General features: G+C 45.1%; 1 protein-coding gene across 1 annotated transcript in view; it reads left to right on the forward strand.

Annotated features, from left to right (window-relative positions):
• SPPL2B (signal peptide peptidase like 2B) overlaps positions 1–15,387 on the forward strand; it is an 83,495-nt gene that overhangs the window by 26,519 nt on the left and 41,589 nt on the right. The window contains 1 exon segment of the mRNA XM_037886004.2: positions 11,884–12,066. Within this exon segment, the coding sequence (XP_037741932.1) occupies positions 11,884–12,066 (183 nt within the window).

The following is a 15,387-nucleotide window of genomic DNA, read 5'->3' on the forward strand; positions in this document are numbered from 1 at the left end:
TGGATTTGTCAAGAACAAATCATGTCAAACCAATCTAATATCCTTCTTTGACATCTTGTGGATGGGGGAAAGCAGGAGATACCATATATCTCAACTTTGGTAAGGCTTTTGATATTGTTTCAGATGACCTTTTCTTAAACTAGAGAAATCTAGCCTAGATGAACCTGCTATAAGGTGGATGCACAACTGGCTGGAAAACCATACTTTGAGAGTAGTTATCAATGGCTCACAACTGAGCTGGAAGGGCATATCAAGTGGGGTCCGCTGTCCTGGGTCCAATTCTATTCAATATCTTCATAAATTATTTGGGTAGTGGCACAGAGAGTACACTTATAAAGTTTGTGGTTGGTACCAAATTAGGAGGGATTGCAAGCACTTTGGAGGACAGGATTAAAATTCAAAATGAGGTTGACAAACTGGAGAAATGGTCTGAATTAAATAGGATGAAATTCAATAAGGACAAGTGCAAAGTACTACACCTAGGAAGGAATAATCAATTGCACAAATACAAAATGAGAAATGACTGCGTAGGAAGGAGTACTGCAAAAAAGGATCTGGAGGTTATAGTGGATCACAAACTAAATGAGTCGTCAATATAATGCTGTTGCAAAAAAAAAAAACCGAGCATCATTCTGGGACGTATTCGCAGGAGTGTTCTAAGCAAGACACAAGAAGTAATTCTTCCACTCTTCTCAGCAGTAATAAGGCCTTAACTGGAGTATTGTGTCCAGTTCTGGGCACCACACTTCAGAAAAGATGTGGACTATTAGGAGAAAGTCCAGAGGAGAGCAAGAAAAATTATTATAGGTCTAGAAAACATGACCTGCAAGGAAAGATTGAAAAAATTGAGTTTGTTTAGTTTGGGGAAGAGAAGACTGAGTGGAAACATGGTAACAGTCTTCAAGTATGTAATAAGAAAAGGAGTACTTGTGGCACCTTAGAGACTAACAAATTTATTTGAGCATAAGCTTTTGTGAGCTACAGCTCACTTCATCGGATGCATGGTTCAGGACTATTTAGAAAAGCTGGAAGTCCATGGGGCTGGATGCACTGCATCCGAGAGTGCTAAAGGAGTTGGCAGATGTGATTGCAGAGCCATTGGCCATTATCTTTGAAAACTTATGGCGATCGGGGGAAGTCCCGGACGACTGGAAAAAGGCTGATGTAGTGCCCATCTTTAAAAAAGGGAAGAAGGAGGATCCTGGCAACTACAGGCCAGTCAGCCTCACCTCAGTCCCTGGAAAAATCATGGAGCAGGTCCTCAAGGAATCAATTCTGAAGCACTTAGAGGAGAGGAAAGTGATCAGGAACAGTCAGCATGGATTCACCAAGGGCAAGTCATGCCTCACTAATCTAATTGCCTTCTATGACAACATAACTGGCTCTGTAGATGAGGGGAAAGCAGTAGACGTGTTGTTTCTTGACTTTAGCAAAGCTTTTGACACGGTCTCCCACAGTATTCTTGCCAGTAAGTTAAAGAAGTATGGGCTGGATGAATGGACAATAAGGTGGATAGAAAGTTGGCTAGATTGTCGGGCTCAATGGGTAGTGATCAATGGCTCCATGTCTAGTTGGCAGCCGGTAGTGAGTGGAGTCCCCAAGGGTCGGTCCTGGGCCGGTTTTGTTCAATATCTTCATAAATGATCTGGAGGAGGGTGTGGATTGCACCCTCAGCAAGTTTCCAGGTGACACTAAACTGGGGGGAGAGGTAGATATGCTGGAGGGTAAGGATAGGATACAGAGGGCCCTAGACAAATGAGAGGATTGGGCCAAAAGAAATCTGATGAGGTTCAACAAGGACAAGTGCAGAGTTCTGCACTTAGGACGGAAGAATCCCATGCACCGCTACAGACTAGGGACCGAATGGCTCGGCAGCAGTTCTGCAGAAAAGGATCTAGGGGTTACAGTGGATGAGAAGCTGGATATGAGTCAACAGTGTGCCCTTGTTGCCAAGAAGGCCAATGGCATTTTGGGATGTATAAGTAGGGGCATTGCCAGCAGATCGAGGGACTTGATCACTCCCCTCTATTCGACATTGGTGAGGCCTCATCTGGAGTACTGTGTCCAGTTTTGAGCCCCACACTACAAGAAGGATGTGGAAAAATTGGAAAGAGTCCAGTGGAAGGCAACAAAAATGATTAGGGGACTGGAACACATGACTTATGAGGAGAGGCTGCGGGAACTGGGATTGTTTAGTCTGCGGAAGAGAGGAATGAGGAGGGATTTGATAGCTGCTTTCAACTACCTGAAAGGGGGTTCCAAAGAGGATGGATCTAGACTGTTCTCAGTGGTAGCAGATGACAGAACAAGGAGTAATGGTCTCAAGTTGCAGTTGGGGAGATTTAGGTTGGATATTAGGAAAAACTTTTCACTGGGAGGGTGGTGAAGCACTGGAATGGGTAACCATTTCCATTACTGGAGGTGGTGGAATCTTCTTCCTTAGAGGTTTTTACGGCCCAGCTTGACAAAACCCTGGCTGGGATGATTTAGTTGGGGTTGGTCCTGCTTTGAGCAATGGGTTGGACTAGATGACCTCCTGAGGTCCCTTCCAACCCTGATATTCTATGATTGATGTATTCAGTGGAAAATACAGTATTTTCCACTGAATGCATCCGATGAAATGAGCTGTAGCTCACGAAAGCTTATGCTCAAATAAATTTGTTAGTCTCTAAGGTGCCACAAGTACTCCTTTTCTTTTTGCGAATACAGACTAACACGGCTGCTACTCTGAAACCTGTCAAGTATGTAATGGTTGTTATAAGGAGGAGGATGATAAATTGTTCTCCTTAACCACTGAGGACAGGAAAAGAAGTAATCATAGAATCAATCATAGGACTGGAAGGAACCTCGAGAGGTCATCTAGTCCAGTCCCCTGCACTCATGGCGGGACTAAAGTATTAAATGGGCGTAAATTCCAGGAAGGATGATTTAGGGGTTAGACCAGTGGTTCTCAACCTATTTACCATTGTGGGCCACATATGCAGCTCTCTCTGTGTTATGTGGCCTGCATCCACGCAATATGTATACTACCTGTATATCTACTAAAAAATAAGGTTTAGTATTTGTTATATGAGAGAAGTGTGATTCAAACTGATATACTACCTTTCATTTGAACACTGGCAAACACCAGTAATACAGGTTTGGTGGTCCAGGTTCTGCTCTCAGTTACAATGGTACAACTCCCATTGATTTAATTGGGGGCTTAACCATTGTAAATAAGTGAAGAAATTGGCTTTGCAACTAGAATTTAGTTAACAATTCTGTGGATGATGTGTGAGCGAAAACAGACTCCATCTCTCCTGTAAGCTTGTCTAACATGAATTAATGGTGTAAACTTTTTTCTACTCAAATCGGCAGATGTGACTGTGAACAGAGTCACTTTTTTAAGCTAGACAGTAATTGAAGTGCTGCAAGTGGATTGAAGCTCCAAATTCTACTAAGTCAGTAGAAGTCTTATTTGTAATGAGGTCTACAGATCCTTGAGAATCGGTCTCTGTTCTCTGCAGCCTAGGATTAGACCAAATCTAGAAGGGAAGGTCTGGCTTCTCTCTGAGAAATCACCAATTTTTCTTCTGAAAAACGTTGGCTTAAAATTTCCAGGCTCTCAGGGTGTGCCTTTATCTGCAGAGGGGATTCCCTTTCTCCTGATAGTTACTGGGACTTTCCATTTACATGTAGTGCAACATGGTGGAGAACGCTAAGAGAGGGTAAGCCAGAAACTATCTCCAGCACCTCCACTCTGATTGAGTGCCTGCAGGGAGAGCTGCACCTGTTTTGTGGAAATCCAGTCCCCTCTGAAATGCTTGGGCTGGAGTAGGGTTTTTCCTGCAGCATCCCACTCCTGAACAGGAGAGTCTCCAAGAAGCATCAGCAGCACATCAGGAGCAACGTCCCTCATTGGGCCCCCTGAGGCAGCAGAGAGCTACTAAAAGGGATCTAGAGCAGACAAACCAAGGAGAGCCTGATAAGGGGCCCTCAGGCTCAGTCCCTCCCTCGATTACACAGCATGCCCTCCTGCCCAGCAAAGTCAATGGCTCAGGATTACTTCCTGCCAGCAAAGTCAGACCAGCTTTGTTTCCTAGTGCAGCAAGTGGACCAAGAATTCCTTTGGAACCTCCAAGATTGGAGCATGGTGCCTTTGGGGTGAAGTCAGTCTATGTCCAGGCTTGTCCAGGAATCTCTCTTGAATAAAGAGTGGGAACCTGGGAAGCCCTCTTCTGGACCCAGGCCAGCACAGCCCTCCAGCCCCCTCTTTTTCAGGGCAAGAAAGCTGTGAAGAGTAACCACAAGGTGTTCTCCTTCCCCTTTTCACACCCTCCCTCTCCAGGAGACTCAGTCTGAAATTTCTCTCTCCCTATCAGATGAGGAGGATAAGAAAAAGAAGGGTCTCGCTGATGTTCAGACCCCTCTGTGCAACAAAAAGCACTAAGGGGAGGGAAGCCCCACTGATCCCCGTCATCATATGAATAGTTTGAGTCAGAAGATTCCTCAAAGAGGCTCGAAGCAAATCTGTTTTCCTCACGGCACACAAATGTGCAAAGAGCCTGGTTTTCCTGCTCCCCTTCAGAGTACAGCATAGCAGATAATCATAACTCCGGGTTCCACTGCCCACCCTCAGAGTGGGCAGCATGGCAACTCAGTGCAGAAAAGACCAGGTCATAAAGATGTGTTGGTTACTCTAGGCCAGTGGTTCTCAACCAGGGGTACGCAGAGGTTTTCCAGGGGTATATCAACTCATCTATATATTTGCCTGGTTTTACAACAGATTAGATAAAAAGCACTAGCGAAGTCAGTACAAACTAAAATTTCATACAATGACTTGTTTTATACTGCTCTATATACTATACACTGAAATGTAAGTATAATTATATTCCAATCAATATATTTTATAATGATATGGTAAAAGTAAGCAATTGTTCAGTAATAGTGTCCTGTGACACTTGCTTAAAAAATCAGCCTTAAAAATACAAGTAGTTTTAAGTGAGGTGTAACTTGGGGGTATTCAAGACCAATCAGATTCCTGAAAGTGGTGCAGTAGTCTGAAAAGGTTAATAGCCACTGGTCTAGGGGTATGTATATACATATCCCCAAAAGGGAAATTTTCCATTCTTAGGGGAAGCAGGCTAGCAGTCCAAATCATCGTTGGATTCAAATAGTAAAATAGATATTTTTAAAACACACCGAGCGATAAACCTTCAGGCAGAAATGTAACAAGTACTGTAAACTACACTTATGAGGTCAGCAGATTCCATCAATAAACTATAGCTATATGTCTCTCCTCATGCACCATGGGAAGATATAATAGTGAGATAAGAATTTTCCTGCCACACCTAAAAGACTAGGAAATTATTGGGTTGTCATAGTCCCCAGCTGCTGCTGTGGGTCACCATGTTGTAATGTCCAGTTTATTGCTCCCAGCTTCTGTTGCAGGTTGCCAAGCCTTGGTACCACTTCTATCCTCTTCCCCCTGCACCTGGCTGGAGAGTGATGAGAAGGACAGCACCCCAGCAGTGGAAGAACTGTCAGGCAGTAATAGGCCTATTGGCAGAATTTATTTCTACTTTTCCGTGCCCCTGGCTTCCATTTTATGAGGCCGGAAGGCTCCTCGGTGTGAAACAGTCTAAAACTTATCCTGGAATCACTAACAAAGAAAAATATCCACAGAGAGACCATCAAAATGGATCTCTAGCTGCATCCAGCTCTGTTATCAACTGAATAAAACAGAACCCCTAGTAGAGATCAGGACTCATTCTACATAATCAATAGGAACCTCAGTAGCCTTTCTGAACTATGTACCAATAATAGACATATGTAAAGCGGCTGCCTGGGCATCTGAGCATACAATCACAAATTATTATGCAGTCATTCAAAGCTCAAGATCAGATGCCATGCTAGGCCTAAAAGTGCAACCTTCAACTATGCAAACAACTCCAAAGCCCCTTCTGTCCCCAGTGGGACATTGCCCTACAATCACCTGAAGTGGAGCACCCACAGAGACATCATTTGAAGAACAAGAGAACGTTACTCATCTTGTGCAGTAACTGAGGTTCTTTGAGTTGTGTGTCCCTGTGGGTGTTCCACTACTCTCCCCTTCCCTCTATTTCAGGTTTCCTGTGAGTACTCCATGGTAGAGAAGGAACTGAGGGGTTCGGGTTACACACATGTTGTATGAGGCGTAATGGCACTGCAAGACAGCTACTGTGCATGCGTAGCCCGGACGGACACTGCTACCGAAAATCTCTATCAATGGTGCTGAGAAGCACCGACACCTGAAGTGATGCACCCACCGGGAGAGAGACCTTGAAGAACCGCACCTTGTGCAGTAACTGAGTAACCTCCTCTTTATTAAAACAGGGGCTAACTGTAGTCCGTGAATTAACTGATTATTTCAGGTCAGCCTGGAAACATTTTCAAATACACCTAAGTGAAAGTGACTGGAACTTAAGTTCCTAGTTGCCTACATCTCTGAGTCTTCTAAGTTACTTAGGCTAACCTTCAAACTTTTAAAACTAGTAGATCTCATCTCCTCCTTTCTCATTTTTATTCATAAACTGGAATTCCTGCTTTTTCAATCTCAGTACATTTCTCAACTTTGAATGAATTAATCCAAATGAAGGAAATAGTCTTTCTGTGCTTGCAGAAGAGACTACAGCAGTCAAAACTGGTTTAGCACTTCAAAAAACTCTGGTCCCAAGTGCTTAGCTTGAAAATATTCCCAAACAGGTCTTTTTTACAATCTGCAGCCATGGCAGTATTTTTTTCCCAGTTGTTAAAATCAGCATGAGAGGCGGTGGTCTGAAGAATTTTGTCCCTTCTGCCCGCAATGTCCTGCATTCACACCAGTGTTGATCCTTTTTGGTTGCGCACGCTGCTCCTTTTCCCTTGTTACATAACCCCCCACCCGAGCCCTACCCCCAAAAGAACTAACAGTCAAAGACTTCTGCTTGAGTAACCCTTCTGAGTAATGCCTTTTGCACTGCAGTATTTTATTTGTTTAGTGACAGAGGGAGGCAATTGCAAAATGAATGGATTTCTGTTTTTATCTGTGTACACATGCAAGGAGACAGAGCAAAGCTGTTTGCATGAAGTGCCCATAACCATCCAGAAGGGCTCATAGTCACTGAGCAGATCAGTGTTTTTTCCATTTGATGGAGAGGTGTCATGGTGGGTGGAGTCTCAAATATTCATAATTTGAGAACTGAGACAGTCAGACCTCAGGGAGAGAGAAGCTATAAAATAGGAATATGAGACCACCTAGGAGGGATCAGTGTATTATCTTGATGAGATATACAATTAGGGTTGCCAGGCATCTGGTTTTCGACCAGAACGCCCTCTCGAAAAGGGACCCTGGTGGCTCTGGTCAGCACCGCTGACCGTTCCATTAAAAGTCCGGTCGGCGGCGCAGCAGAGCTAAGGCAGGCTCCCTGCCTGCCCTGGCTTTGCGCAGCTCCCGGAAACGGCCGGCATATCCCTGCGGTTCCTAGGTGTACGGGTGATCAGAGAAGCAGCGTGTACTGCCCCCACCCATAGAGCTGGCTCCACAGCTCCTATTAGCTGGGAACTGCGGCCAATGGGAGCTGCAGGGGTGGCACCTGCAGGCCCAGGCAGCGTGCACTGCTCAGAGCTGCCCAGCCATGCCTCCGCCTGCGGGCCGCACATGCCAGCTGCTTTCCACTAGCAGTGCAGAGCCAGGGCATGCTGGGAGCCTGCCTTAGCCCCACTGCACCGCTAACCGGGTGCCGCTTGAGGTAAGCACCGCCCGGAGCCTGCACCCCCTCCCACACTCCAGCCCCCTGCCTGAGCCTGCTCCCGCACTCTAAACCTTGGCCCCAGCCCGGAGCCCCCTCCTGCACCCCAACCCCCTCATCCCAGCCCCACCCCAAAGCCTGCACCCCCAGCCGGAGCTCTCACCCTCTCCCACACCCTAACCCCCTGCACCAGCCCGGAGCCTCCTCCTGCACCCTGAACCCCTCATTTCTGGCCCCACCCCGGAGCCCACACCCCAGCCCAGTGAAAGTGAGTGAGGGTGGAGGAGAGTGAGTGACTGAGGGAGAAGAGTGGGAGTGAGTGGGGGGTGGGGCCTCAGAGAAGGGGCAGGGGAGGGGTGGGTTCTCGGGGAAGTAGTGGGGCAAGGGTATTCGGTTTTGTGCAATTAGAAAGTTGGCAACCCTATACACAATATATACGGTATCTCCTGGAGCCAGAGGCTGGATCCCAACGATTTTAATAACTTTGCCTGTCTCTTGCACCCAGTAGCAGAGCTCTTGGGTCTCCCACAGGATCAAACCCTTAATACATGACCTATTGTGCCATATTTATAAAGCTTAACCCTAAAAGTTAGGGGTTTTTTTTTCCCTGATTCTTTTTTGTACAGAAAAGCAGCTTTTAAATCAAAGTTTTTGATCGAGGCTCATGGAGTCAAATATAGTAAAAATCTTAAATGACTCAAACTGTACCATAGAATCTCTATGGATAGAAATTCCATGCTTGAATAATAAGAGTACAGCAGTAGGAATATACTACCTACCAACTGACCAAGATGGTGATAGTGACTCTGAAATGCTCAGGGAGGTTAAAGAGGCTCCAAAAACAAAAAACCCAATCATAATAGGAAATTTCAAGTATCTCCATATTGACTGGGTATACATCACCTCAGGACATGATGCAGAGTTAAAAATTGTAGACACCATTAATGACTGCTTGTAGGAGCAGCTAGTCTTGGAACCCACAAGTGGAGAGGCAGTTCTTGGTTCAATTCTAAGTGGAGCACAGGATCTGGTCCAAGAGGTGACTATAGCTGAACTGCTCAGTAATAGCAACCGCAATGTAATTCAATTTAACTTCCTTGTAGGGGGCAAAAATACCAAAGAAACCGCTCAGAGTGGCATTTAACTTCAAAAAAGGGGAACTACACAAAACCGAGAAAACTAGTTAAATTTGAAATTAAAAGGAACAGTCACAAGAGTGAAATACCTGCAAGCTGTATGGAAACTATTTAAAAACACCATAATAGAGGCTCAAACTAAATGTATATCCCAAATAATAGTTTAAAAAAAAAAAAAAAAAAAAAGGACCAAAAAAAAAGTGCCACCATGGCTAAACAATAGAATAAAAGCGATGTTTAGAGGCAAAAAGAAATCCCTTAAAGAGGGGAAGTCAGACCTTTTTGAGAAAAATAGAAATGAGCATAAACTCTGGCAAATCAAATGTAAAATTGTAATTGGGCAGGCCAAAAAAGAATTTGAAGAGCAACTAGCAGAAGACCGAAATTAACAGAAAAATCATTTTTAGGGCCTCAGAAGCAGGAAGCCTGCGCAACAATTAGTGAGGCCACTGGACGATCAAACTGCTAAATGAGCACTTCAGGAACACAAGGCTGTTGCAGAGAAGCTAAATGAATTCTTTGCATCAGTCTTCAATGAAGAAGAGGATGTGAAGGAGATTCCCACACCTGAGTCACTGTTTTTGGGTAACAGACCTGAGGAACTGTCCCAGATTGAGGTGTCAGTAGAGGAGATACTGGAATAAATAGGTAACTTAAATAGTAATAAGTCATTAGGACTAGATGGTATCACTCAAGCGTTCTGAAGGAACTCAGATATGAAATTGCTGAACTACTAAGTGTGTTATGTAAACTAATACTTAAATCAGCCCCTGTACCAGATGAATGGCAAATGTTTAAAAATCAGCCTTACTTTATCTAAGGCTCCGGAGGCAATCCTGGCAATTACAGGCCGTTAAGCCTAACTTGTGTACCAGGCACATTGGTTGAAACTATAGTCAGAATAGGATTGTCAGACACATAGATGAACACAATATATTGGGGAAGAGTCGAACACAGCTTTTGTAAAGGGAAATCATTCCTCACCAATCTACTAGAATTCTTTGAGGGAGTCAGCAAACGTGGACAAGGGTGATCCAGTGGATATAGTGTACTGGACCTTTGATAAGGTCCCACACCAAAGGCTCTTAAGTCAAGTAAACAATCCTGGGATAAGAGGGAAGATCCTCTCCTGGATCAGTAACTGGTTAAAAGACAGGAAACAAAGGGTAAGAGTAACTGTTCAGTTTTTACAACGGAGAGAGGTAAATAGTGGGATCCCTGAAGGATCTGTACTAGGACTGTGCTGTTCAACATACAGTAGACACTCATTAGTAGCAACATATTGGTGCCCTTTTGCTATGTTGTTCTAAAGCGGCTGTTGCTGTTATGGGGGTTGTCATTTGACCAAAGGTGTATGAAGAGTTAAGTATGTTTCGGAAGGGATGGGGCAGCCATGTTGTGTTGGGGGGGTCAGTTGGAGGGGAACCCCAAGATTGGGGGAATGGGGCAGGGGAACCCTGGGTTTGGCAGGGGAGACCCTAGTCAGCAAAAGGGCTGAGCGAGCCAGCTGCCAGGGACAAGCTGAGGATGCTCCCCCTGGCAGCTTCATACTCCACCGTGGCAAGGGATGGATGGCTGGGGCAGGCACTGTGTGCAGCCTGTAGTGGAGGAAGGGGTGGGGTGGCGGCTTCTAGCACAGACAGCAGAGATGGAAGGGGGGAAGGTGACAAGTCAATGCCCTGGGAAGGCCCGATTCCTCACTGCAAAACAGTGCATCCATGCCCTGTCCCCAGCAACCAAGATGGAGGGGACAGCTCAGTGCACCGGGCGGGAAGACTCCCCGATACGTCCAACTGCAAAATTGTCCTGTTCTGTTCATTCTCACTGAAGCATCTGGCACTGGCCACTATCAGAAGACCGGATACTCGGCTAGATGAGCCATTGCTCTGACCCAGTATGGCCATTCTCATGTTATAATTCAGCATTTTTATTTAAATGTTTTAAGAAATTATAATAAGTTTAAGCCTTAAAATATTTTGTATTAGTCAGATTTCACTTTAAACAGGTACATTTTTAAAAAGAAAAAAAAACTTACAATTTAAATAACAATAAAAAACCCAATTTTAAATAATCCAATTTAAATTTTAAAAAATCAATTTTGTTCTTTTTTTTTTTTTTTTTTTTAAACCATTAGTTTTTATCCACCCTGAATTACAGGGAAAGTCTTGCTCAGGCCTTGAATCCTTGGGATGGACCTTCAGTACAGATGCAATCATTGGATAATTTAGCTTCTTCGCTCTCAAAAGTCTCTACTGAGTATGTGCAAAAGCTTACAGCTTGTCCAAGTTTGGGCTAATTTGCATGGGAATGGCAAACAGCACAATGCTGACACCAGGCCGACCCCCTCCCTCTGCAAAATGTCAGTTCCCTACATCAAACATGGCATCGTTAAGGTTTCTCAATAGAACAGTTGTACAATTCTTTTTTTAACATTGGCAAAGCATTTCTCCCCAGTCTTGTTCTTGGAAGCAGCTGAACTATTTTAACTGAACCTTTCCAAAAAAATTCAGCCTGGGGCAGATGATCACTTTGGAAAATTTCAGACCAAATTGTTAAAGTTTGGCCAAGCTATAAGCAACTGAAAATAGGGTCTTATATTAAGTGTTGGGCAGTGTTAACTGTAGGTGATGCTAGTAGTGCTGTCTATAATACAAGATAAGATGGGCAGCATGTCAGTTCATGCTACTGTGAGACCTCTACAACTCTCGTTTCCTGACTTGAATGTTCAAAGTAACCTTGACGTCATTTTAATATAAGTGTTGTGTTTTACTACAACTTACATGCAGATATTTGTGCCTGCTCCTTAGATCCTGGAGGGGGGTGTGTGTGTGTGATGATGGTGGGGGATTGTTTGTATGTTTGTTTTGTAAATGGCAATTCTTGCTTAATATAAAGAAATTAAGAGTGATATTTTTTCCTAAGACTTCATGTATAAGTTTCTGCTCTTGGTTTTTCAACTTGTGATTCTTGTTTTTCAACTAATGTTTCTTCCTCTCCAGTCCCTCTTGCAGCTTCAGGATCAAACAGCATCTGTGTTGTGTTCTCCTTCTGATGTACCAGATGGGGGATTTCATAACAGAATCCCTATGGTGATGCGGGGGAACTGCACCTTCTATGAGAAAGTCAGGCTTGCTCAGATCAATGGAGCCCGGGGGTTGCTGATAGTCAGTAGAGAGAAACTGGTGAGTCTATTCCTAGTTATTGTCTGCAGTACTGATGTATCTCTGATGTTAGTCTTGGTTAGAAAACTTTATTTTTCATCTAGACTTCATTCTTGATAAACTGCATTGTCTCAGTGCTTCCCACAGTTGCTATTTTTAGCTTATTTGCGTTTGGGTTTTCTGACCTGGAGGGTTTCTTCCTAGAATTAATGTCTCTCTGTGGGCATGTGATGACTCAGCCTGCAGTATTTTGGTCTTATTAGGACCTATACGAGGGGCTGTGAAGCTGCATATAAAGTTACTCATGTTCTTAGCCAACAGAAAAATATATGTTCATTCCTGATATACTGCCTGAATAATTGCTGTTTTATGAGTAATTTTGTTAAATTTTTCTATTTGTGGCATTTAATATTTATTAATTAAGCCAGAGGTTTTACTCACGTAGTGATGGTTCCCAATGGGACTTGTACCTGTGTGTATATAAAGTCCCTGGGTGAAGTCTTGTCTATCATTAAACACTTGGCTAAAACAATGAAACCGGCTCCTTGGACCTCAACAAAATATTAGTTCTGTGTTGTGACTTAGCATTCAAAAAGACTAATTCTATGAAATATACAGCACTATGGCTTCTGTTTAGTGATATCTGAGTGTCAGCACTGGAAATACACGTCTCTCGTAGAATTATATGCCAGACGTGGAGCAGATGTTGCATGAAGATTGGTTCTTCTTCGAGTGCTTGCTCATATCGATTCCGATTAGGTGTGTGCGCACCGTGTGCACAGTCACCAGAAGGTTTTTCCCATAGCAGTACCCGTCGGGTCAACTGTGGAGCTGCCTGAAGTCACTCATTCATGGTGCCACATATAGGGAGGGCCCTGCTGACCCGCCACCTCTCCAGTTCCTTCTTACTGCCAGTGGCGGTCATAGAATCACAGGGTTGGAAGAGACCTCAGGAGGTCATCTAGTCCAATCCCCTGCTCAGTGCAGGACCAACCCCAACTAAATCATCCCAGCCAAGGCTTTGTCAAGCTGGGCCTTAAAAACCTCTAAGGATGGAGATTCCACCACCTCCTTAGGTAACCCAGTCCAGTGCTTCACCACCCTCCTAGTGAAGTAGTTTCCTAATATCCAACCTAGACCTCCCCCACTGCAATTTGAGACCACTGCTTCTTGTTTTGTCACCTGCCACCACTGAGAACAGCTTAGCTCCATCCTCTTTGGAACCCCCCCCCCTTCATGTAATTGAAGGCTGCTATCAAATCCGCCCTCACTCTTCTCTCTTCTGCAGACGAAATAACCTCAGTTCCCTCAGCCTCTCCTTGTAAGTCATGTGCCCCAGCCCCCTGATCCTTTTCTTTTCCCTCCACTGGACTCTCTCCAATTTGTCCACCTCCCTTCTGTAGTGGGTGGACCAAAACTGGACGCAATACTCCTGATGAGGCCTCACCAATGTCAAATAGAGGGGAATAATCACTTCCCTCGATCTGCTGGCAATGCTCCTACTAATACAGCCCAATATGCCGTTGGCCTTCTTGGCAACAAGGGCAGACTGCTGATTCTCATCCAGCTTCTCCACTGTAATCCCCAGGTCCTTTTCTACAGAACTGCTGCTTAGCCAGTCTGTCCCCATTGTAGCTGTGCATGGGATTCTTCCTTCCTAAGTGCAGAACTCTGCACTTGTCCTTGTTGAACCTCATCAGATTTCTTTTGGCCCAATCCTCCTCTTTGTCTAGGTCACTCTGGACCCTAACCCTACCCTCCAGCATATCTACCTCTCCCCCCAGCTTAGTGTCATCTGCAAACTTGCTGAGGTTGCAATTTATCCCGTCATCCAGATCATTGATAAAGATGTTGAACAAAACCAACCCCTGGGGCACTCTGCTTGATATCGGCTGCCAACTAGACATCGAGCCATTGATCACTACCCTTTGAGCCCGACAATCTAGCCAGCTTTTTATCCACCTTATAGTCCATTCATCCAATCCATGCTTTTTTAACTTGCTGGCAAGAATACTGTGGGAGACCGTATCAAAAGCTTTCCTAAAGTCAAGATATACTATGTCCACTGCTTTCTCCATATCCACAGAGCCAGTTATCCCATCATAGAAGGCAGTCAGGTTGGTCAGGCATGACTTGCCCTTGGTGAATCCATGTTGACTGTTCCTGATCACCTTCCTCTCCTCCAAGTGCTTCAAAATGGATTCCTTGAGGACCTGCTCCATGATTTTGCCGGGGACTGAAGTGAGGCTGTAGTTCCTCGGGTTCTTTTTCTTCCCTTTTTTTTTAAAGTTGGGCACTATATTTGCCTTTTTCGAATCATCCGGGACCTCCCCTGATCATCATGAATTTTCAAAGATAATAGCCAATGCCTCTGCAATCATAACAGCCAACTCCCTCAGCACCCTTGGATGCATTAGATCTGGACCCATGGACTTGTGCATGTCCAGCTTTTCTAAATAGTCTTTTAACCTGTTCTTTCACAACTGAGGTCATTGGAGCGTTTCTTCTCTCGTCCAAACATACAATCCTCTAGCTTGCTTGTCGTACATATATTTCTGTAAATAGTTAAAAATAGTATTTCAGTATTAGTTTAGACTATTTGAACCCTTGCTACTGGGGGTTTTCCCCCATTTCCCTTCCCTCTCCTGGGCCGGGGCATGCCTCTGTTCCAGGGGTTTAAACCATGTGGGGTCTGACAGAAGCTGATGCCAAAGGGTGACCCACACACAGCTTGTCTGAAGTGCCTGGGAGAGTCCCATCAAACAGACAGGTGCAAAATTTGTTGGAGTTTCCACCCCAGAACCAAGAAGGAAAGGGACCACACGCTAAAGCTGCTGCTTATGGAAGCAGCTCTGTGGCCACAGTCAGAATCGAACCCCCCATGGATGCAGCACCGGGCTCCTCGGCATTGCTGTGCAGCGTACCGGCTTCAATCTGGGACGCGGCACCAAGGAAGGACTCTGGGATTAGAGACCCACGGCACTGGCACACCCCAGCACCGAAGACTGCTTCACGCGTGGAATCATGGCACTGCTCTCAGTCACCTGTGCCACAAAAGAAGCACAGGAAGACAGACGGGGTGTTCCCCCCCTTGAGCATGAGAGCGTGAGCGACCTAAAGGACTGAGACCTGTGCCGGGCCACTCCTCCCCGCATGCACACCAGCAGGCATCGTCAACTCCGGGCCCACACCAGGACCCATTGAGTCCAGCACCACTTGAGGAGGGCCAAGTGGAGGACTTGGACCTTCCCTGCACACTGGAGACCTTGGAGGCAGACAGGGATCTCCTAGCCCTGACAGTTTCGCGCTCTCCTGACCAACATGAGAGGCACCGGTCCCAAA

Source organism: Chelonia mydas, chromosome 25 (assembly GCF_015237465.2).
Source record: "Chelonia mydas isolate rCheMyd1 chromosome 25, rCheMyd1.pri.v2, whole genome shotgun sequence".
In the NCBI taxonomy this organism is placed as follows: domain Eukaryota; kingdom Metazoa; phylum Chordata; order Testudines; family Cheloniidae; genus Chelonia; species Chelonia mydas.